This window comes from Melopsittacus undulatus, chromosome 9 (genome assembly GCF_012275295.1).
Source record: "Melopsittacus undulatus isolate bMelUnd1 chromosome 9, bMelUnd1.mat.Z, whole genome shotgun sequence".
Lineage (NCBI taxonomy): Eukaryota > Metazoa > Chordata > Aves > Psittaciformes > Psittaculidae > Melopsittacus > Melopsittacus undulatus.
The window spans coordinates 34,003,566-34,029,517 of record NC_047535.1 but is presented as its reverse complement, the minus strand read 5'-3'; the positions used below and the strand labels follow the sequence as shown (position 1 = coordinate 34,029,517).

The 25,952-nt window shown below is 40.4% G+C and overlaps 1 protein-coding gene across 1 annotated transcript in view; it reads right to left on the bottom strand.

The window, feature by feature from the left end:
- CNTN4 (contactin 4) overlaps positions 1 to 25,952 on the bottom strand; it is a 163,133-nt gene that overhangs the window by 97,128 nt on the left and 40,053 nt on the right. The window contains exon 4 of the mRNA XM_031049239.2: positions 5,510 to 5,605. Within this exon, the coding sequence (XP_030905099.1) occupies positions 5,510 to 5,605 (96 nt within the window). The remainder of the gene's footprint in view (positions 1 to 5,509; positions 5,606 to 25,952) is intronic.

Here is a 25,952-nt window from a genome sequence, read left to right as displayed (position 1 = left end):
TTCATTTATCTTCCCAAAGAAGGGAGGGGAAGTATTTACACACTTCTTTGTTCACATGCTTATGGGTGTGCTACTAGGCTGTCAAGTGAAACATGTACACCTTTCTAGGATTCTGGGTTTTTTAAACTCTAGACTCACAACAAAATGATGGGGATGTTAGAAGGTATTTGAAGACTGTAGTTGTTAAAATATTAACTAACCTTGCCCTGACTATCAAATAAATCTAGTAAAAGTGGCTGCTAAATCACTCAGTTCCCACAAACTTCAATTAAAAGAACTATTTGGCACAAGGAAATATTTTGGTTTTAAAACTTTGAGATAAAGTTAAAAGACAGTGACCTCCAAATACTTCCCAAGCATATTCCCTATGGAGCACAACTTATATTCAGGGCCCTGAGAAACACAAGCGAGTGCGTGCTTTGGTTTTGTGGGCTTTTTTGTTTGTTTAAATTAAGCTTAACAACTAAATGTATCTTGCCAATTTTGATTAACAATACTGGAAAAAAAAGCAAACAAGTAAAGCTACTCTGTTTGCTCCTACAAAGCACTTCTTGAAAGGAAAGCATTTCACCAACAGCTTTACTGTTTTATGTTTTGAAATGCTCCATGATTTCTAAATATATCTAAATGCAGTAAGAAGGCTTCAAAATACAACAGAACGAAACACTTCAAACAAAATGAAGGTTAGGGTTGGGTTTTTTTTTTGCTGTTCTTGCTTTTTTTTTCCCCCCTTTTTTCTCCCCATTTTGGCTAGCAATGCCTTCCCCAAATTGATTACTCCTATAGCTCTACTGGAGAAAGACAGCAAATGGTATTGATCTAGTGCGGCTTTGAAAATGGAAAACAATAGAGAATTATTTTATGGCATCCAAATTATAGAGCTCATACTAAGACATGCTGAGATACCTCAACTAGTCTCATCAAAAAGGTCATGAATACTTTTTGATGCTCTCTCCATTTCCAACTTGTTAATGTGATTCAGATACTGGGGACTGCCTAGTTAATGTTGTGGTATGGGCCAGCAGCTGTGATGGGGACCCTCATGTTCTGCAACAAAACTAAAGCCAAATTTTAGCTATGTAAATATGTTTAGGACCTTTGATTGTTGTCTCTTGTCCATTTTGACATCTACAGCCACTCATCATGCTGTTACATGGCCCCTGACTGACATGTTCCCAGAGCAATGTTCACTCTTACATTGTTTTTTCCATAGAGCTTCGCAGGCAGAATTGTGCACACACAGCCATTATTAGGCTTTTGTCTAAAAAAGCAGAGGAAATAACAAGGAAAAACCCTTTATGTGCAGGGTAATTATGCTAACAGCCCAGGTAGGTATCTACTAGTTCTTATGCTGATTTAGTGCATGTAAGTGAACAAATGGGGAAGGCAAACAAAAGGGAAAAGAAAACTTAGCAGACAGGGCACCATAAATACAGCAGGACAGGCTTCGGGGGCTCAGGCATCTACTGCTCCAAGAGCAGAAAACACAACTGAAGGAAATGTTTGATTTGCATTTATTCTCATTTTCAGTCCAGCAACTTCTCAAGCTCCAGATGAACATTTATTTTCCAAATTTCCAGGACTCAGCATGCATTTCATCATAGGAGGCAATCACATCATTATGCTGCTTAACAAAATGTAACACCAGAGCGCACTGACCTGACAAAATAGCGACTCCCTGCTGGAACCATGCTGCAAGAAATACACATTTCATTTTCATCTCAGGGGACCAGGGCGGAAGCCTAGATTCATATGTTGAATTTCCAACTCATATTAAACTAAAAATTGGGATAATACATGGCAATGCCCAAACTGTTCTGTGCAAGCTGTACAAGGCCTATTTTATGAAGCTAAAAATACTTGTTAATCATTTGGTTTCATTTTCAGGATTAATTTCTTGCAACATTTGAACAGTAGGAAGCTCTTTATTTTGCATCATTAAAAACAAGATTAAAAAAAGCAACCTTCAACAATTAATGTATGTAGGGCAACATCATTTCACTTTTAGCTGCCAGATCTTTAAATATGGATGTTTCCAACTAGCAAAGTATTAGAGTGAACTACAGTTGAAAGGATAAAGGTCTGGATGCAGATGGACATTTTTTTAGTAAAATCCACAATTATCAAGATCAACACAACCAATGACACAACAGTGGAGAGAAGATAATTCCCTTCTAATTTTCTATTTTTCTTTTATCAAATCTATTCAGTTAAGGGGGTGTCTAAGAGTTACCACTTGAGTCACCTGGAAATGGAGGAGATGCTGGCATTGAGCCCTCCTCAGACACCTGGGAAGCCTTCCTATCAAGCAAAACTTCTCAACCCTCTGTCTCTGACACCAGGTCCTAAGATCTGTGCTCAGGAACTGGCCAGGATGTTTTTTTCCCTAGGCTTCTACAAGTCTAGTGAATATTTTCATCATTAAAGCAACAGCTATTCTCAGATAAAAGAGTTTTTCTTTTTAAAAATTATTATTTTTTAAATATTTCATTTTCAATGCACATCAGAAACTAAACAATCACAACAACAACGATGATGATGATGATAATAATAACAATAAAAATAACAGTAATAATAAATTATCCTCCCCCCCAGCCTCGACAGTCCTATACCTCAGCATTGGTCAATAATGTGACCAGGCACTTTTTGCAAGGATGATGAAATTCACTTTCTTGTCCTAATGAAATTCCAAAATAATTGCATTTTCTCTATCTTAACGTCCCTCATACTTTCAATGAGATGTATTATTTTCACTTTTAACCTGAATGTTTTTTACTGTTACACTACAAAATTAAATACTTGCAATGTAATATCCCAGCCGTGGCATACTGGGGTATTGGAAGGAACTGATCTCTACAACTTTGCTTTGCAAACACTGCCTTGGGCCTTGGGGATGGCAGCTGCCCATGAACACGGCGGTTTCCTGACGTGCGGCTACTTCCCAGTGATATCTGATATTCTCTTATGAACCTCCATCTGCCCAGAGCTGGAACAGGAGATAGCTGTGGTAATTGTGCAGTGACTGCTAGGGACCAAATAGCTTCAATTACACTGGGAGACATGCAGTTTGCTAACGGAAACGTGATGCGCAAAACTGAAAAACGTTAACTTTGCAGTTGCTTTTGAAACTTGCCCTTATTTCTAAGCATAGGAGAAAGGAAAAGTAAAAGAAAATACTGCCACAGAGAAGATTAATTCCTGCAGAATGAGGGTTCCAGTCTGAATTAACTGGATCTATTTTGCTTTTCCATTCAACACTTTCAATCCAAACCAGAAAACAACCAGCACAACTCCCCCCCAGCTTAATTACAAAATTGCACTAGTATCAATTTAAAATAATTGTGGATCTGGCTACAATTAAAATAATTTTCTAGCTGGAATAAGAGCGGGTCATAGATAGTGGACACACAGGAAAGTCATCCCTCATCCATTGAGGGAAATAATTATCCTTGAGTTTTGTGCCTTTCTGGGAACAGAAACGCAATTACCTCCTGGTCACTGTAAGATGCTCTTTCCTGCATACTGAACCCAAACAGGAAATAACACCAGCACTTTTCTGGAATGCTTTGTGATCATCAATACATACACCAAAGCTTTCCCCTGAACAAATGTACCACAGTTTCCTTTTTCCTGCTTGCATGAACCACTACCAGCCACCACATCTCCAGACAAAGATTTCTTACAGCAGAACAGAAAACTCTCCATAACCACAGAGCAAAGCTTTGCTAAGGAGACTAAGACAAATGTGCACAATTCCACCTTGTCTCTGCATTGTCTGTGCGGTTCCTATGTCCCTCTTAGGAGACAGTAGCCTACTTGACTGGGGAGAAATGGGACGAAGCACTGCATGGCCCCTGGTGCCCGCAGGAGTGGGCTGTGCAGACAAGGTTAACTCTAATTGGAAAAGGGCACAAAAACTCCTGAGTTCTTCAGAGCAGTGCAGCTCAGTACCCAGCCCTCCCTGAGTTTGGCCCGTTGATATTATGCACCTTTGTGCAGCACAGTCAGTTTGGGATAAGATGAGGGCACGTGCCTCTCTTCAGTCTCATATTCAAGGCATTCAGATTTAAGAATCACGAAGCATTTCTGTTCCAAATCTCCTCACCTTTCTTCACTATGGAAATGAAGCTAAAAATGATGCTTCACCCACAGCGCTGCAGACTGCAAATGAATTCGTGGCTAACCCACAAGCAGTCTTCAGTGGTTTTTAATACCCAGCTTTGGCAGCTACCTCATCAGATATGGCAATGAGATCCACCTGCAGGGGTTGAGGGGCAAGCTCCATCCACCCAAACCAGAAGGCACATAATTTTAGGGATTGTTTAACTCTATATGAGCCACTCTCATATAAGTTAGATACTGTGGTAACAACTAGTTCTGTGATGTCACAGGTTCAAGAACAACTTTCATGTAATGAAATCAGCTGAGACACAGAATTTCTCATTATAATTGCCAGACTAAAAGGTGAGAGGAGGCGCAGCTGAATAAATCTACCAGCTGGTCAGATGCAAGCAAAGAAGCTCCTCAAATACTTGTGTCCTGTTTGACCCATAAACACTCAACACTGTTGTTACCATCATTAAGTTCTAGACAGTCAAAACACTCCCTAACATACAGGGCTACCCCACTGTCTCTTTCTATTACTTATTATAACTGGCTATGTGCAAATTCTACTTTTAGTCTCTTTGTTCCCTACCAAATTTTGCCTTTGCCACTGAGACAACACTAGTTTCCTTAGTGCCATTAATTATTTATATTTTGCCTGTCTGCTACTATAGCTTTTCTATTTCTCCACCCAAGTCAGAAATCTATCTCTTTCAGAGGGAGAGATGCCAGTAACTGTCAAGACAGGTTATGTCCTTTTCTCCACAGTCTGTATTTCTGGACACTCAATGAGCTCTGAGTTACAGTTAGTACCTGTTTCTGTAATAATAATGGATTTAAATATATTGCTGCCATAAAAAAAAAAGTAGGAAGAATATGTATTGCCATTCCAGAAATAAATCATATGAGACCTGGACAACTGCTAATGGATCCCAAGTACCCAGAAGTCAAAAAGAGTGACAATGAGTGTTTGAAAAAAAAAAACACAAATTATAATGAAAAGATGATGCATAAGAGTGGCTCTGTCAGAAATCTTCAACCTTTTTGCAGAAGACACACCCAGGCCACATACAGAAAAGCTTCTGAAAATTGCACGAGATCTTGGCCTTATCTTCTGCATATGCACACACTGCTTTATATTCTGTTTCAATCAGTTCATCTCCTAAGTACATACCCATAATGCTGTAAAATTTGTCTATTTCTCTGTATCTACACCAACTGGAGATCTCCCAGTGCATTTAGTCAATACAACCCATTGCATGGGTTCAGCATGATCCATTCAGTTAGGCTGGCACTGCCATAGCCTTCTTTTTTTAAGGTTTGCCCTTTTAAACTTCCCAGAATGTATCCTGAGAATGAAAACCTTGCTTAAAGTGCTGGAAACAAGAGAAGGAACCCACTTTACCTCCAGAATGCGGTGGTGGCCCGCACAGCAGCACCATACCCTGGCCCTGGCGAACAGAGACAGTGCTTCTTGTTCTGGTTTTGAAGTTCTCAAGATCTGTGAAGAGAGAAAAAACTTAGTTAGAGGGAGTTTAATGTTTCTTCTCATGAGAAGTACAGAGGGTTAGTTAGAGTTTGCTGCACGACATAGAAACAAGGTGAACATCAGTTTGGGGGGTGGTTAGTGGGACCTGGGTGGAATGCAGGGCAGTGGGAAGGTGATATGCACCAGAAGCAGAAACAGGATGAGTAAATGTGCCTACAGGCTGCACAGCTGGTAAGCGGAAAAAAGTGCTGATTTACCTAGGGCAGAAGACACATCTAGAGAAAACTCCAGCAACCTGTAACACTAGTAAGAGTTTTGTTTTACGAATCTATGAAGAATTGCTGCCTTAAACAATTATGTTATAACCCAGTCTGTTTCCCTTTAGGAGACTTGTTAGTGATGCCCTTGCAACCCATGTGTAGAAACCCTTCCTTTCCCATAAGGAAGTCTCTTGTAACAGCTCTATGTTAGCCACACAGTGTTTTAATTAAAGTCCTCCTTACACCTTTCTCTTTTTCCTCGCCTTCAGAGGCCGTGCACTCCAAAAATGTAACTCCTTCTTTTCTCTCCTTGCACACCGAATTTAAAGAACTTGCTATTAAGTGATGAGGTGACTGTGAACTGAGCAGTGGCACCCGGCATTGATCACCAGTGGTTGCTGCTCAGGAGCCCTAATACACCGAATCACTTTGGTAGCCTTTTATCTTTAACAGCCCCTTGTATTTCAATTTTCTTTACTTTTTTTTTATGCTTTCAGTGCAGCTGAGCCATGGTTTAGTGATTACAAACCTGTTGTCAGTGCAATTGGGAACCAGGGAAAACACACAGGTGATAAATATTTAACAGCAGGAAGAGTAGGGACATCATTATAAGGTTACAAGGATGAAAAGCCTTGATTTTTATCCTCTCTTGAAAATGTTTTCTGAAAACACAGGCATGCATACTTAAAAAAAAAAGTTAAAATTAGAAAATCAGAAGTAACTGCTTTATTTTAGAAATCTTTTTCATGGACTTTTCCTGCTAAAGCCAAATTCAGGACAAAATCCAAGCAAAAAGGGAATGACAGTGGAAGTAGTGGTAACAATTTGTTACAGTGCTAGTATCACTGTGAGATTTCCAGCACTGTTCTTCCATACCCTTATGCTACCTGCTACATCATTCCCAGGATCTTATTTCAGCTTTTTCATTTGCATTTTAGTGGATAAATGTTGTGGGGACTGAAACAACCTGCTGCACCACAGTGCATTATTTGTGAAGACAAAACTAGTCCAAACCTGCCTCACTCCTACCCATCTTCTGCCCAACCCGTGGACAGACATTGACTTCTGACCCTGTGAAGTGATGCTGTCTGCACTGGATGCTAAGGATGATGCATTATCAAACCCTTTGGGCAAAATGGGTTCACACAGGAGGTTCAAAGTTACAGTTGTGATTAAAAGCAGTCCAAATTTAACCTGGCTAGTAATTTAACAGAAGGTTGACTATTGTGAGCCGTTTGTTCAGACTCTGTGTAGGTACAAGGAGATAATAAAGCGTGGAGTTTCCCTGCCTCAAGTCATAGTCTGGGTTTGCAACTTTGAGCAGGGTAATTTTCTCTGTCCTTCCGTATGCTTTGGCCTAGATAAAAACACAGAAGGAAAACATAAGAAAACCCATTATCAGTGAAAACAGAGATATAATTTTTCTGTCCTAAGCTCCATAAAAATGGTGGAATGTATTTTTCAGGAACCACTATTACATTCCTCTGGCCACCTGTCAGTCCCATACACTTGAATATCTTTTGAATGCACACAGGCACAAGACTGGATTCCATCCTTACTGAGAACAGTTGCACAAAGAATAATAGCGTGAAATCAAAATGATGCTTGAAGGAATAAATATGGTATTAGGAAATGTTTTTTTACAAAAATAAAAGTAAAACAAGTCTCAATGAACAAAGCAGATGTTTTCTAGACATGTATATACATATATATGCACGCAAAGAAAACTGCCCAAGTATTGGTACGTATAAAATAATATCCAATGGAAGATTCTTCATATATAGGTTTAGATATTTATATTTCATCCACTTCATCCTTTAGTTGACAAAACTAGTAAATTATGCCATATGCAGATACATACATAAAACATTTTAGAGATTATAAAGAATCCACTTTTCAGGCCTGAATCCTAAAAAAATGAGACACAGGTCTGCCATGGAACAGATCAAAGAAAAACTGCTTGAACTTTGAGCCTGTGTGTTTAAGCTTACTTACACAGTGCTCTGGGGAATTCTGTTAATTGCAGGGGAGAGAACGGGAAAGGGCTTTCATTACTAATAGTAAGAAACAGCCACCTGCTTGGTGAGCCAGTAAGTCTTGATTACAATAGTATGGAGAGGAAGCGCATAACTCAATACTATAAACACAAATCTAGTCCTCTGTTTAGTTTTGGTTATTTTTTGAAGGAAGAAATAACATTATTTGTTGACAAAACAGCTATATATTTATGACAAGAAAAGGAAAGAAGTGTCTGCTCAGGTGAACAAGTAGGAAATGATGAAGGAATGGTCAAAACCAATTGGAGGCAGCAAACAAAGCAGAACATTCATCACTGTCACTTGTAATGCAAACTATCAAGCTTTGGAAGTCAGCTGTCAGTTCTGAAAAGCCTCATGCATGTACTTAAAATCTGGCTCCAAGTAAAATAAGGAGATTAAGATAATTATAAGAAAGGTGAATATCTCAAACTGATTGGGCTGATTACGCTCACGCATTCTGAAATCCACACTTTAGCTTTATTTTTGCAACACCTGAATACTAACTTGAATTAACAGTATCATTAAGATTGTATTAGCAAGAAACTTCATTTAAACAGCACCTTGCAATTGCCCAAGAAATTAGGGACAATATTAGTGTTGCTGAACGGTTACAAACATACAGATTAGTGATGTGTGGGTTCTACGGGTTCCCCTCTGCTTTCACATGCTGTGCAAAATGGACAAAACCCTTTCCTACAGAATTCTGCTTTAATGGGTGCAGAATATTGCACTGAAATCTCCTACCGCTGAATTCCCCATACATAGAAGTGAAACCACTTGCTGAGCAGAAGTTATAACACACTTGCTGAAAATCACCCCACAGGATGCTTTAACACAGAAGCAGCACTCTAACATTTCTTTCCACATGTTTATTATCTTCCTCCCAGGGAAACACAGCTTTCTAGTGCCTCTCTACCTTCTCCAGAGAGTACCTAAGAAATTATTCGTTTGACATTAAAAAAATCAATAGGACAGCAAAAGAAGAAGAAAAAAATAACCTTCAACACTGCAGAATGATTCTGAAATACAGCAGAAATGGTTCGGCTGCATCTCTCCTCTGATTAGAACATTAAGATTCACACTGCTTTGCTCCCATGCCTAAAGACTCTTGGTTACACATGAATCATAGAATAGTTAGGGCTGGAAAGGACCTTAAGATCATCCAGTTCCAACCCCCTGCCATGGGCAGGGACACCTCACACTATATCATGTCACCCAAGGCTCTATACAACCTGGCCTTGAACACCACCAGTGATGGAGCATTCACAACCTCCCTGGGCAACCCATTCCAGTGCCTCATCACCTTCACAGTAAAGAACTTCTTCCTTATAACCAATCTAAACTTCCGCTGTTTAAGTTTTAACCTGTTAACCCTTGTCCTACTCACTACAGTCACTAACTAATAGACCCTCTCCAGCACCCCTATAGCTCCCCTTCAGATACTGGAAGGCTGCTATGAGGTCTCCATGCAGCCTTCTCTTCTCCAGGCTGAGCAGCCCCCACTTTCTCAGCCTGTCCTCATATGGGAGGTGCTCCAGTCCCCTGATCATCCTCGTGGCCTCCTCTGGACTTGTTCCAACAGTTCCATGTCATTTTTATGTTGAGGACACCAGAACTGCACACAATACTCCAAGTGAGGTCTCACAAGAGCAGAGTAGAGGGGCAGGATCACCTCCTTCGACCTGCTGGTCACGGTCCTTTTGATGCAGCCCAGGATATGGTTGACTTTCTGGGCTGTGAGCACACACTCATGCTCATTTTCCTATTGACCAACACCCCCAAGTCCTTCTCCATAGGGCTGCTCTGAATCTCTTCTCTGCCCAACCTGTAGCTGTGCCTGGGATTGCTCCGACCCAGGTGTAGGACCTTGCACTTGGCATAGTATATATGAGAATTTTTGTTCTTATTTTCCAGTAAGAAAAAAACCCAACAAACCCACAAGAATGCCAAATAACTTATTAAGTCAGGAAGCTCAATTATTTCTTGGCATACTTACTGTTTCGGAAGAAGGTGTGAAGCTGAACTATCATATCTCCCCATTTTCCTTGATACTAGATCTCTTTCCACTGAAAATTACAACTGACCAGAACTAGATGACCTCAGAAATGTGAGGCGTGCAGGTATCCAGCTGCTGGACCTGCCACTGTGCCCAAGCAGAGGATTCCCATGACACAGCATGGTTATTCACCATGTGCTGCTACAGGGCTGGCCTCTACCCATGTTTTTCTCACTGTGATGTATTTTTCCTACTCCTTCTTGTTACATTTCAGATTTGTGAGCGAGGCAGTGACAGCCTTGAACAGGTCACTTCCTTCTCAAACAGGGTGAGAAATCTCTGGTTTACATGCAGAAGCACTGTCACAAGGAGACAGTGCCATCCTTTGAAGTGTTTGTTAATCCAGAGGACAATATAGCAAAACCAGTGGTATAAAGCTGAAGTCATGGAAATGGAGATGAGAAATTCTACTTACTATGAATAATGATGATCAGCTGCTGGAATAAACTACCACAGAGAGCAGTAGGTTCAGTATCCTTCATGGTTGGAGATCAAGACCGCCATTCTAGAACACGTACAAACACTAACTAGGCTTGAATCACACTGAAGCAGCCAGGTTCAGTTAGCGATAAACTGGTTGCAAATATGGCTAGTGACAGGGGGTACTGCACCTACCTGGCCTTCAGATGCATTAAATACTGGTAAGGAGGAAGGGGTCTGGAAGACAGTGTGAACGCATGGGGGCCTGATGCCTATTAACAGGCCTGAAAGCCCCAGAGGTTTGCTCCTTGGGACCTGGCAATATAGTGTATATCAAATCTGAAAATAATCACATAATAATTAATAATTAAAGCACCCTATGGTGTACTAAATACCTCATAACAGAAATAAAAGACCTGGTCATTATAGTGAAATGTAACGAGCACTGGTAAATAGAAGGCAGAGAACAAGACAGCAAAACAATGCCTGAAAGTGATAAATACGTCAAGTTTTAGCATGCAGGCATCTTTGTGACTTAATTAAAGTTTTTAGGTTGTGAATTGCTTTAATTACAATGATCTATCATTACACAGATCAAAAAAGAAAGGAGCTTTGATTTCAATAAAAATATTTATACCTCAAATAAACCAAACATGACCATAACTGAGGACTGCTTGTCAGAGTCAGGATCCCGGCCTGGCTTTTGGTGAAAGTATATCTGTTCAACAACTCAGGGGTTTGTGGCACTGGGCAGTACATGACCATGAAAAGATAATGTTAATCAAAAAGGAAACAACACAGCATAGCACACACAAGAAGGATGTAAATTTAACCTAGCTAGTCAAAGCATCATACATCTGCATGTGAAATCCTAGGTCACTGGCACCAATAACTTGTAGATGAAGCTTTTATGTGTGATTTCAAGCAATCGAGATCAGATATTTGTAAGGCTGTTGGGAAAATAATACACGTGTACAATAAGTTTTGTCCTATTTAACTTGGACATTCTCTACTTAGAAAGGGTTTGTAAAAACTGATTAAGAGAAGCCATTGAGGAAGAAAATATTAACACTTTCCCATTCTGGAGGTCCTGCCAAAGCCTATTGGGAGCATACAACACTAAATCAATGACTCCACTGAAAACAGAAACATATTGTACAAGCTCCAGTAACTCCAGCATCACATGAGGACACAATTAGTAATGTTTTCAGGGCAAAGAGGTGTATGACAGGAAGTTTTAACAAGAATGCAGGCAGGTCATCATGATTAACCGTTATTTAGCCCTTATTTAATGAATAAGGATGCCACTTAAACGTCTTCACCTCCACAGTATCAATTCTAAATCAAAATTATCAGATCCATATGAGTATAAAGCTGCATGTATATAACCTGTGAAAAATACATTCATTTGTACTACTAACACCACTGTACTAGAGACTACATGACTTCGGAAAAGTCACTGAAGTTCCCTGTGACAAAGTTTGCACATCTCCAAGGAAGAGCACTTAAACCATCTCTCTCAAAAGATGCTTAATTAGCTAATATTTGCACAAAACCTTGACATCTGGTGCTGAAATGCACTGGAGTGCAATATGCTGTTAGCACATGCACACTAACACCCACTCCTTAATATGAACTTGAATGTCTTTTCTTGCATTAATAGATTTTCCTGCAGCCTCCGTTAAAACTCTGCCTTAATGTTTAATGATAGAACTTGTGTAGGTACTGTTAAGTGATGCCAGTTTCATACAGATGCTTTTTCCTCAAAAAATGCTCAAAAGCCCAGAAGGTGCCAGCAGCAGCTGCCAGCCCTACTAGCTTTGCAGTTTGGGTAGGGTATTGCACTGAACAACCTCCTTCCAAAACCTCAAATGTGGTTTAATAAAAGCTTAAACTATCTGAAATGATCCAAAGCCCCTTAAGACTGGATAGTTTGTCTCAGTAAATGGCATATGGAAATTCTAATCAAAACCATATGGCTTTTCACAGTAACCATTATCCAACTTTGGCTAGAGTAATGAAACATTTCCCCAAGTTTTACGTACAAAAAAATCAGTCTTTATAGCAAAGAAGATTCAATTATAAGCAGAATAAAAGAGCTGTATCCTTTTATCCTTTATTAGAACCTACTCACGTTTGTACTTTATTTATGAAACTTGGTAATCCTTCTTTTAAGTGACCACTAAATAAGTTCTGAACATCAAAGTTTGTTCTTTTAAATAAATATTTCACAGATTACACTGAAGCATGAACAAGCAAACAAGATCGTATCAGCTCACTTTCCTGCAAGTTCCCACTGGCAAGTGCAGTACAATATTTGACCTCTGCTTTTTTTACTTATACCCCTGATTTGTATTTAGCTTCACTGACTCTTCTGTTGTTAAGACCTCTACCCAAGCAGAGCGGTTATGGTGCATGTGCACGAGGTCCTCTTGGTTCTCATTATTGGCTGCAACATGGAAATAACTTGGCTGCTGGTTTCCACCGTGCCCTGGAAACCAGACTGAAACCACGAGGCTTCCCTCAGGAGGCTGTTATGTCTCAGGTCATCAGTGATTTGATAGAGAGATCCCTACTTTTAATGAAAGCTAAGCTCTGTTTTGCCTGCCTTTGTTTGCAGGAGGAGGGTTTCCATGGTTTGCCTTTATTTTTTTTAATGAGGGGCATATTTTTAGAAACCAAAACGCTTTTATAATTACGCTGGTTCTGAAACTAAGAGAGAACTCTCTATGCAAAAGGGCTATTTTAGAACTATTAAACAAAGCCAAAAATACTATAGAAAATTACATGAATAGTAAATGATTCAAATTGTTGGTGACAGGTGTCTGCGTGTCTTTCGGAAAGCCAATTTATGTGACTATATCATGTAGAAGAAAGCACTGCTGTACACTGCCTTGAATGGCACACTGTCAAAAACTCGCACAGCATTACTGAACCCTTTGTCATTACATTTAAGGGTTTTTTCTTCATAACGATTAGACAAGCAGTGTCACCTCTGTTTTTACATATTAATCTTGTTTAACTGATATGAAACTATTTCTCCTTCTACTATATTCTATAAAAAACATACATACATCAATCACTCCTTTACGCATCACTGAATTTTCATTTCCAAAAGAAAACAGTACTAATAGTCAGGCTTAGAGGGAAAAAAATAGTTAGTGGCTTTTATGCTGCTATATTTTACTTAAAGTCTATCTCTAGAGACTTCTGTAAAGCAAATCTGATAACACATCAGTGATACTGCTCTACTGAGTTGATAGCAAGTAGCTACGAAAGCATAATACCTGTATATTTATATGTCTATCTGTATCTTCAAATGAATCATTATTCCTACAGAGTGACAGAGGATGTATATGCTTGAAGGAAAACCAAGCTACTTTAACATGGGACCCCAAGAGCATAACCACACGGTAACCGCAGAGGTCTTGCTGGTGCAGCCACAGGATGGAAATAGATGGCTAAAGGTAGAAATCTGCAGGTCCTCCTCACAAAAGGAACACAACCCAGGACCGAGCAAAAGTTGGTTTGGCTCGAACAGAGCGAACCATGAGCAAGAACACTACGTATACAAAACACATATGGTAAACGTAAGATGTAACAGAGTTAGAAATCAATGAAGAAAAAGCAGGTAGTATAGCAATAGTAGCAAATACATAAAAGTATCAAGTCAGTCCCAGCCAGGAGGAAGACACGCCAGGCTCCCCCCTGCCTTGTCATGCTCTCCTAACAAAGCACCTCTGAGGCAGTAAGGGGTTGTAACTGCCTCCTCCTGGGAAAGGTGACACCACCCAGCTACATCCAGGAGGAGCACAGGAAAGGAAAATGGTGGATGACACCCATGTGTTCTAGCCTGTGTGCATCATTGCAAGTGTGAAGTTACTATGCACTTTAGCCTTGGTCTCATTGTAACTGTACAAAAACCAAATCTTTGATTAGGTTGCTAATCCTTCAGCTAGATTATCAACAAATCCTTGGATCAGCATATAAGGAGCTCTTTTAGCCTGGGTGTTTGGTATGGTATTTCACCCTTGAGACTTGGTTGTACTTTGGATAAGAAAACCTTGAATGATTACAAATTAATCTGATAACTTGACTCGCCACAAATGAATCCTATAATTTAAGAACTGTCAAATTAGAAAACCAGAAATGTTCATTGGCAATTTTCAGTATTCTGTAGTGGACAAAACACCACCTTTACTAGATACATTAAACAAACTTCAGAGCATGCATACAACAGAAAGTGAAGTAATGATTTATGTAAAGGGGTTAATTAACTTTTCATATATGTGAAATGCACAATCCACTTAGGCACACAGACAGCCAGGGAACCTGAAGTCAATTTTCAGGCATGACTTAAAGGGATTTACGGAGCATAATAGGGTTTCCCTTCTAATACCCCTTCTATAATTTTAAGATGATCCTCGCAATCTAAAATTTTGAGTGATGTTTAAGGTCACATTCAGTCCTTGAACCAAAGTCAACGGGATTTTTTAATTTATTTTTTATTATTGAAGACCACATTACCTCCCATCAAGGGGAATCTGAATAGGTTAGCAATGACATCTTGTTCAACAAAACCCCCTCACTAGGATTGGCTAAATATTCCTTGTTCAGACTGAACAAAGAACCTTCTACCAAGAGATAGCTTGTATGCCATCTTCCAAATTGGTTTCATCACATTTCCATAACTTTCCACATATAACAGAGCATTCTTTCCTATCCTGGACAAAATACACAACCAGATGGAGACAGAAGTCATTTGCATCATTGCCCAAGGAATAATATGACCTCATTGACTGTATACTATAAACTGTGCTAATTTGGCCCATAAAACAGTCTTGAAGATGGGATTGTAGTGCATCTCAATCAATCTCAGATTTTAGAGGACACTGGTTTGAAGAAATCATTGCCTGCCTATATGAAAGCAGGCTGAAAGCACTTTAACTGATGACTAGCACCCACAAAAACATTAAAGCTTTTTGCTTCAAAAGACTTGACAAGATTTGCCTCCTAATATTTATGGCTCTAACACCTCTAAACACTGTCTCTATAAAACCTATGCCTGACTTTTTAAAAGCAGGGTTTTATGTCATCCCTTTCACAAATACACAAAGATTAAGTTCTTCTGCCCATGTCCTTGCTGTTGTGTCAAGACTAAACAGTGGGCTATGCAGTTTGGAATAAAGCCACCTTTGATAAAGAGCTTAATAGAATTCTAGTTTAAAAGCTGGTGTTCTAATGAATAATTTTTAAGAGTCACTGATTTGAGAAATAGTTTACAAGTCTGGAAATGAAAGCTTTCTCATTTGACCTTTAGAACACAAATTTCACTGGGATTTCTACTTCACCGAAAAACACATTTTAGAGGTAAGCATCTTGCCATTCCCCTCTCCCTCCTGGAAAATATTTTTTCTTGGACTTGAAACAAGGTATTGCCTGTGCAGCTTTACCAAGTGGCTAAGACCTGTTTGGATTTCTAGATCTTTCCCCTTTGCCTGATCTTTCCTGCACAGAAATTGCTATCCTGCTTCAAGACACAAAAATTCTCAGATGACCCTTTGCTGTGGGGTTTTTCACAGTGGGGTTTGCTTTGAAGGCTCAACTTAATTATGCAATGAGAAGAGATACATACATGGAGGAGTCAAAGGTTTTAAGGTAAACTGGGCATTCTCAGAGGAGGCAAACCGCCTCCCACCCAGAGACAAGGGCTCTCAGCTACTCCCACCTGAGCCAGCAGTGAGCTGCAAATGGACACGTGTGGATTAGGAAAGTGGAAAGTTGGTGTGTTGGAATGTGAACCAGGTTGTTCTCACAAGCCCTCCCCACTCTCCCCCTCACTCTCATCCCTGATCTACGTATCATCCTGGATTTTGAGGTCTCTACCTGGGTTCTCAAATTGAGACTATGTTTAAATCTTATCAAGTGTTTCTGACCACCATCATCCAAAGACAGGCTGCTTTGCCTACCCACATAACTAAAATTCCTCCTTAGGCTTTTACCTTGTCTTCTGGACTTCAACTGCTTTTCCGCGAGTGTTACCAATCCCACTGGCCAACACACAGCTAACAGGAGCCATAGATCCTCAAGCTGTGCTTGGACTGCTTTCTCCTTCCTCCCTTACACCAAGCATGAGCTGCTTGTCCTCATGAGGATGGCTCTGCCTACCACACTATGTCCTCAGCACCTCACCGGGATTTGAACCTTGCTTCCAAATAGGCAACAAGGCAGCCCCAAGTGCTTTTTGCCTTTTTTCATAGCACTCATGGGAGAACAGAGGCTCTTAGCATGTCTGCAAGGCACCCACTGATCTCCTCCAAAGCCAAATCACTCTTTTCTATGATGTTACCAAAAAAAAAGAAAGTTGATGATGATCTTTTTTTATGTTCCACTTCATAAAAGCTGCCCGTTTACCTTCCTTCTATAGGAAATATTTCAACATTTGTTTTGAAGCAACTCTTCTGTGCCCGTCAAAACGCTGAGGACTCGGAAAATTTTATTTTATTACTTTAATCTGGAAAAGCTGGGCAGACATTTCCCCTTGGGTTGACTTTGAACAGAGTTATTTCACTCTTAGTTTTTATATTTTCCTAGCAAAACAGTGAGCTATTCTTGCACTTTCTCCCAGCACAGATGATTTTGCAATAGCCAAGAAGTAGTACGTCTGTTGGGGGAAAGGAAATACTGCACAGCCCCCTCTCGCTTCATAGCTGAGCATTAACACTGCAGGCACCCCTCGTGAGCCCCACTGGAGCATGCTCTGCTGCACCTTCTTACTTTGTGCAGATAAATGAATGCAAATTCAGGCCCCAAATAATGTAAAATAATGTGACACAAGATCACCCAGCTACAAATTTCAAAGAAAAAATTTCCCTTTACTTGATAGAAACACAAACGAAAAAGACCCTACAGAGATCCTGATCCTCAGAGAGCATCCAGTAGTTCAGCTTGCCTGTGGAAATGGCACATTATGATGCTAGGCAGCGTCTCCTAGAGAGGAGATATTTCTTCATTCTGTTCATCTCTCATGTCTAATGAATTATGAAATGGCAGTCACGTTTGTTGCAGACAGGAAAAATAACATGGGACAACTTTTGACAAACATATTTAAAGCTCTGCTGTCTTTGCATGCCAATACTGACTCCCTGGTTCTGCTTCCAAGAAGGAAAAGAGGAATGAAAAAATAAAACAATGAAGCAGCAGCCACTAAGATAAAATTGTTCTGCACTGGGCTTGCATCCCATCAATAGGAAAAGACCTTTTCTTACAAAGACAGAGCTCACCTCTGGCCTTTGGGTATAGTCTGCACTTGACCAGGGGGGCATGTAACTGCTATTTTCCACACATTTTAAGACACTAGTGATTTACACTGATACAGAATCCGTGAAGATCAACCTAAGGATAATAATTATTTCTTCAGACTAGGTAAATAGCATTATTTCATTTGACAGACCAGGAGGTTTAGAGCAAAAAAGGGAGGTATTACAAGAAGCATCCTACTAATTGAGATTCCTTGTCCTATTTTCTATCTGCTGGATGCAAAAGACCAGGAAAAGTGATTACAACATACCACAAAAACATAACTTTATGGCTCTTCAGATGTTTGTGCCACTCTAGGGTCAGTTTTTGGAAGATGTTTGGAAAGTTCTGTTATGGAAAAGAACCGAGACCAAAGGAAGCCTTAGTTGTGCCCACAGATGTTTATGTGGTTTGAGGGCATCATGGATTGCCTGGACAGCAGAAAGCAGTGGTTCACAGACCTGACCTACCCCTAACACTTTTAATGGAGAGAGTGAGCAGGTGAGACTTCTAGCTGTGGAAAATGATGCCCCAAATTAACTCCTGCATGATAAAAGAGTGGTGACAATGGATGTGTATGTCAAATCATGGGTAGGGATAGAACATACTGCAACCCTGCCTGCTGCTGACTATACTGCAGACAAGAGTATCTACAGGATTGCTAATAAAAATATTCAATATATTAACATTTGAAGGAAAGACCCTTATGAATGCTAATAATTATCCATAAGTCAAGGGAAAGATTTCTTTGAAATTTATAAGTTTGCTGTCCATCATATCCCATTTTGTCTTTTCAGGAAAGCAGGGTTTAAATTCGCTGAATAACCGAGTTCCCTGAAGGGTCACTGCACTCTTGTGTATACTGCTTTATACTGGCATCTACTTTTTCAGGCTATTTAATTTATAGTCAAAATAGTAATTTAAATTTGCAGTTAATTTTCATCTCTTATTTATGTGCTATTCTGGCTTTCAACAGAGTAAGCCAGCTGGACATCAGTGATTTACAAAGCTAAGACTACTCAATGAAGGTAGTTGGGCTACACTCTGAAGTTGTGCCAACCTGAAATTCCAGTGTCATCTATACAGCTATTCAACTGTTCCTATCCTCAGGTTTAAGAAAATATGCTCAGAAAAATATTCAGTAAATTTAGTTACATTCAGAGGATTAATACTATTACTAAGGGCATATTAATATTCATGGTACACTACTATATTAATTCTCATGTTTAGCCTTCTAATAGTGGAAGAGATGTCAAATGATGTGCATTGATTCTCTAATAACCTAGGGGTAAGCAGCCAAACAGGTCACCAGTGGGAACTACCTTGCCGGTAACACAAGCAAGTTGTGAACGCTCCAGGAATGAGAAAGAACAGGAAATTCTTGCTGATAAGTAGCACAGTAGCAGATCCTGCACAAAGCCATGGAAAAGAAGGGAAAAAAAGACAAAGTCTTGCTCTCTCCTTAGCTTACTGTGGGAGCTTTACACCGGTTTCTTTATTAACTATATACTGAGCATACAAAAAGAAGGGTGGTATTAAGTTAGCAGGTGAGATGTCAAAGTGACTGATTAAGCCTCAGGTCAGATCTTAAATGCAGAGAGATCTACTCCACTTCAAAGTGAAATTGTCCCAAATACTTGGGCTCAGAACCTGAATACTTCCTGCTTCATTCAGAACATCAGAGAAAACAAGAAATCTCTTATTTCCTTCGAGGTGGAGTCAGAGTTTTTCACAGCACCATGACATGATTTAGCACAAAGATAGTTATCTCAAGACCAGAAAGAATTTTACATAACAGCAGAACTTTTTGCAAGAGAAGCTTACATCAGTGGACCTTGGCACACTGGCCCTAAGCATTCATTCTAAACAAACACCTACATCTACATTTAGTTCTTAAAATTCAGCCCCTAGATATAAATATATATAATTTGAATAGATGTTATTTTACATAGTAAATGCACAATTAATAAATATGGGGAGAGACAGGAAGAACTGTCAAGCCAGTGCCTTGCTGTGCCCTAAATTTCTGCAACACAAGGGAAATCATGGAACTGTGACAGACCTGTGATCTTAAGCTCATTGTGGAGCGATGCCCAGAGGTGCTGGCAGCAGCTCTAACAGCTCCTGGCCACAGCCCTCTGACACCTCCCTGTGCAATGCTCCCCACTCTCAGCAGCACTATTTCTGCATGATATAAACTGAAATACACTTCCCTAAATGACACTTGCAGGCTTACAAGATAACTAGCTTTGAGAGAAGGTGCACTGATTATTTACAAATGCTCTGCCACTGCTTTAAGTAATAATATATTCATCTTATTTATAACCCTTGGGTGGAAACAAAGCAGGTATAAATACTGTGTTCCTGTTGTAAGTTAAGGGTACTTCTATCACTGATGAAAGTAAAGTAGGTTATATATCTATACTCTGCTACATGCTCCCTGTTGGTCCTATTCATCAAAAAAAAAAAAAAAAGAGAAAAAAGAGCTTATGTGAGGCTTAGCCTAGTTTTCCACCCATTGGAGACTGTGCAGCAAAGGTGCAGAGGTTGGGAGCTGATTCTCTAATGTCATCATCTGCACTTTGCACAGCTGGGTTAAGAGCTCAGCAAAGGATAGAAACATTGGGAAATACATGCACAAAGAAAGACTCAAATAAATTTGCTTGTTCCTTTGTTAAGAACACCCCTGTATGTCATCAACCCAGTCCTGGGGCCCAAGCAGCAGAAGTATCTGGTTTTGGATAAGATCAGCAGGCCTTTTATTTATATAAATTATATTTTTCATTTAAAGGGCACTGGAGGAGGAAGCAGGGACTCTACCTGCATACAGGAAACAACATTCTTGAGCCCTATTTGTAGTAATTAGCCCCAAATCTTATCAGAAGGCCCAGAAAAACTTAACATTCTAACTATGCACAAACAGGGATACCACAAGCAGTTTGTGCCCTGCTCTCATGAGCTGTGACTTGACAGCTTCATGTGTATTATGGTGCATGGATAACAACAGGGATAGCTATCATGTCCCAGCCATTCTGGTGGGAGAAGGGAAGCCTGGGAAGATGGGCCTCTGGCAGTGGGCAGAAGTGCACATGCAAGTTCCAAAAGAATGCTTTATTTGCAGAGTTTCAGGACCTACAAAACAACTATTCCTTTAGGAAGAATGAAAAGTTTAGGAAAACCCTCTTACCACAGAATCTGTACCAAACCAGATTTATTTACTGGACACAGGATTTAAGATGTGTCCTGTTTATCTGGGAAATACTATAATGAGCTTTGTTAGTGTCTTTGGAAACTGAAATAGGAAGGTCAGCCAAAGGAAGCAACAGCAGACCCTCTGCAGCATGGTGTCACTTGCTGGTGCCACAGAACAGCTCCTTTGCACCACAACGAAGCCCTGAAGCCCCCTGTCTGGCCTGGATGTACAGAGGCTCTGAAAGGCTTCAAAGGTGGAGAAAAGCAGACAGCAAAAGAGATGTTGGGGTACATGAGGGAAACCAGGCCACGGTAAGAAAACCAATTCCTGAAGATGTAAGAAAAAGTAAGAAAACTAGATTATTTAAGGCAGATTTACGGGCCTGGACAAAAGCAAACTCCAATCCTTGTCTGGAAGTGAATTGTCACCAAACACTGGGGAGGAAGCACACTAACAAAACTGCCAGGAAAAAGTGAATTAACCTGTGGGAAGAGCTGAAGATTTGAAGTTAAGGCTCTGAAAAAGTAGGAAGGAATTCTGAGTAAGAAATAACTGAGCACAGTATTTCAATATTGGGGCACAAACCAGCTGTGGAGCACAGGCATGCACATCCTGTGGTGGTGGGTGCAGGCAGGCAGGAGTGTTTCCCCCATCTTAGTGGATGCTGAAAACTCACACCCCCACATATCTACCCCATACATAGGGTCTTTTGGCAAGTGCTCTCACAGAAACCCAGAACAAGGAGCCAGAAAAATGTGCCAAACTGGGTTTCTGCCCTTCACAAGCAGAAAGACCTTGAACAAAGAAACTTCCCGGAGAGGATGCACACCCGCAACCAGTGCTGCACACACGCACCATCCCAGCTGCAGCCCAGCTCCTGAAAAAGCCAACCCAAACCCTCTGCCTCCTTAACTGCCAGGAGGTTTAAAACACATCAGCTTTTCTCAACACTGAGACATTAGTAATCACTGCGGAAGTGATTCAATTCGCATGCCGAATGCCTCATTCAGCCGAGCGGCAGTGCACCGCTTCACTGATCAATCAATGCGACTGTTGTGCTTGTTTGTTTAGGGCAGGCGAGGCAGATACTCTGGTGGTTCTCTGAAAATGTTTTCATTATTAATTGTTCTTGAAAGAATTACTCCATTGATCATTTAATCTCCAAAAAGAAAATGAATGCACATCAGGGCAATAAGAGGGTAAAACAGTAAAGAATGTGAGCAGCAATTATAATTTGTTTCTTAGCAACTAATAGCAAAAATTACAGGATTTGCTTGGGTGCAAGATATAACAAGAATCATTCCAGCAATGGGAATATTGAAGAAAATCCTTTTTAGTATTATGTTGGGAGTAATTTTCTTTTTCTACCATCATGGTGAAATGATTTTGGGATGGTAGGTCAAAGCCCCAAAGTATTCTCATTGCAACCACATTATTACTGCATTTTCTGCTACCATTTGCACTGCACAGTGCTAAGTCCAAGCTGCTAATTCATGTGTAACAATTATTTTTGCAGAAACACTTCTATAAAACAACTTCCTTTATTAAAGTGTGGGGGAAACAGTTTTGAGAAACAATAGTGTGATTCCCTGCAGTTAGGAGTATGTTCATGGTATCACAGAAGAAAGTTAAGAGTTTCTATAAATGAATAGGACAATGGAAAATGTACAAAAGGTAAGTCTGAGGCCGCTGTTCTGGTTAGCAGTGAAAAGAAGCCCACCTCCAAACCCTGACCTCCAGGCACGGTTTAACCTTCAAACAGAGTGAAACAGTTCAGGCTAAATTCCATACACAGAAACAGCTATTTCACTTGACCAGGGCTGCCTGGAGGAGGAAGAGACCTTTCCCCCTTTCATTTAATCCCACCTGCCTGCAGCCCCAGGCCCCAAGCAGCACAACAATGCTTTGCTGTTGCTCCAGCATCCCCTGAGATCGCCTCCCTTCATCATCCCCTCTCCTGAAGCCTCATTCATGTCCTAAAAACTGGTACCTCAGCCCCCTGGACACCTCAATACTGTTTTTGCCAACTGCAGAAAATACCCATAACATTAGAATGGACTTGATTCAAAGGAAACTCCTTCACAGAAAATTGCTACTGGTTGGAAAGGCATGGATTTCTGAGAAGTATCTCTGTGTGTAGCAGGAGGAAGGACACCAACCACCCTCCCCATGCAGGGGTGTGACAATGTGAAAAATGCTAAAATTCCCTGAAAACTTATTCCATATGAAAAGAAATTCCATTTCTCTAACAGCTCATCTTTCACAAGCATCACTTTTAGGCAGTTTTTATAACAACAGGAGGCAAAACAATGATATGACTGAAAATCTGCACCAATTTGAACTTGATTTTCCTCTTTGGATACTCATTTCACAATCAGCAGCGTGTGACAAACAACGGTACTGATGAGAAAGGCAACAGCTACTGCATGGCTACTTGCTCACTCTGCAGAGGGCTCACTTTTAAGCCAGTATTACTGCAGGTAGCACTGTCTTTGTGTATTTTCAGGTTAAACTGTAAATCTTGCTGAGGAATTTAGGGCCAAATTGAGTCTAGTTATCACAGCAGGGAAAGGATATTTCATCTCCCAGTATCGGGGATGGCTCCACAGGAGAAGACAAAGGTCATATGCCAGGAAAGCAGAGTGGAGCCTTGGCCCTGTCCTGGGGATGCATAAGCTGCTGCAGGCAGAAGTGGCAATTGAGCAGACACAGTCTGCAGACCCCTGGTGTGGGAGTGAGGGCACAGGGGTGGACAGAGTGACCTAGTGCACTGCTCCTGGAGCCATGCAGAATGTCTGTTTTCAAAGCTTTGATGGTAGAAAACAAACTGTGGCCTCAGCAAGGTAGAACAAAGTTAGTATCTTCAAAATTATATATATCCAGTTAAATCTTTCATTCAAGTCACTGGATGGGGCTTTGACCAAGCTGGTTTAGTAGGTGCCCTCTCCGCTCCTGTGGCAGGGGGTTGGAACTGGATGGTCCTTAAGGTCCCTTCAAACTCAAAACATTCTGCGATTCTGTGATTAGAGATGCTATTCTACAGGTGCTCATAAATCAACTGAAAGGTAAGACAGTAATTGCTATCCTCTTTGCTGGGACAAGTCATGTCTCACTTATTCCATCACATCAATGTGACCATAAAAGTAAAGGTCTGGACATCACTTAGCAAAGAATTACACATAGAAGGGAAAACCTTATTTAGCCCTATTTCCCCCGAACCCACTTCCAGAAGTGCTGCTCGTTTTGACCAGTTTTGACTAGCTGGCCCCTTTCTGTTTGACAAACCATTGGTTAAACCAAAGGAAATACAAAGACAAAGAGTCAAATCATGTGCCACACTTCACATACACTCTCACATGGCAGTAGCTTGGAGGCTTCTGCAAAGACATTTCTGGTGAAAAGATACCTGGCTCACCTTCTCAAACCATGATCCTCTGGACTTGTAGCACACTCAATGTAGCAATGGAAGGGGGAGAAAGAGGTCTGAAAGCTCTTGGGACATTACCTGCACATGGCATGGAGTGCAAGCATATTGTGAACGATCAGCAAGTAAGATCAGGACTAGCAAAGGCCACCAAAATAGCTGAAAGTAAATCTTAATGCATAGTTCTCCAAATATATACTCCCAAGAAGGGTCTGCAAATGTTTTGCAGAAGAGGCTAGCAATCTTTAGGGAAGGGCATCAATGCTGCCTTGCTTTGGGGACAGAAAAACTCTTGCAGCCTTTCCCAGGACTTCATGTGGTTTTATGTCTGTGAAGGTGTTCAGTATAAATGCGATTTCCAGCACCTGTGTTTACTAATGTTCCGTTCTGTAAATTATCTCATAGTCAGTAGAAATAATTTGGCAAGGACACTCATTAGAAGTGCATCTTGCTCACAGCATACCTCTGCACACTGAGCTGTACTGCTCTCCTACCCATGGCCAACAGCTGCTCAGCACCTCCCACTCATGCCAAAAAGAGAACAGGGGCTGAGCAGGCAGAACGACTTGCAAATTCATCGTTTTCTGAGGGGTATGGTCCAACTCTGGTGCCACTAAAAATCAATACAAGTTTTATCTTCGACTTAAATTGAAGCAGGATCCTGGCCATAGTAAACAGCTTTAATGATGTCTGAATGGGTGGGTACACCTCTAAACTGCCTCATCAGAGCTGCACTCCTTTCCAGGCATAACTTCTTATTGATTTCAGTGTTATTTCCGAACAGAAACTACAGTACAGTGAATAAAATTGTCAAGCTAAGCCCCATCCCCTAAAATAAAAAGCACATAATTTAATCTAGTTCAGCTGTGTTTTCGTATATCATTTTGGAAAAGCCATTATTAGAATCCATACTCAGGAGTTTAAAGCTTTTTTTTTATTTTCTGAAAGCCTGTACTGCTTTAAGCACAGGGTTTACGGTATCATTAATCCATATTCTGCTACTGTGGCACAGCAGATACCTCACTTTAGGAAAATATGTTCAATTTCAGAGACAACTGTCACTGGGGAAAAAAAAGAAACAAAAGAGGAAAGAGAGAGAGAAAAAAAGAACAAATTTGAAATGTGGCATATCACAAAGCAAGTATTGGGGGAAAATACTAGCACTTTTATCATAATGAGTTTGTAACCTAAATACATATTTAAAGGATTAAATTTCTGACCTTTTCTGATCTCCACAGAAGGTTGAATAGCTAGATCACAGTTTAATCTTCACTGAAAACGCTAGAGAAGAATAATACTGCCCTTGAAGAATGAACAACCATATTTTACTGATACCCCAAAACTCAGAATTTAACTTTTGAGGGGAGAGAAAGAAAGCTCCAAACCCCAGACATTAGTCTCAAAAGACCCAGAAAAACTTTCATCAGAAATAAATATGAGAGAACACAAAAATCACAAAACACACAACCAGGATAGAAAATACGAGATTGCTTGGATGAAGCGGAAAGCTACGGACAGTTAAGTGGTACCATCCTGACTCTCTAATCATATGGCTTTCCACAGTTAAATCATAGTGTGTGACACAGTGTGGCATAGGAGAGCAAGCTGAAGTGCTAGACCTGGGTCAGAGACTTCATGGTCAATCTAGGTGCTAGGCAAGGGTGTAAA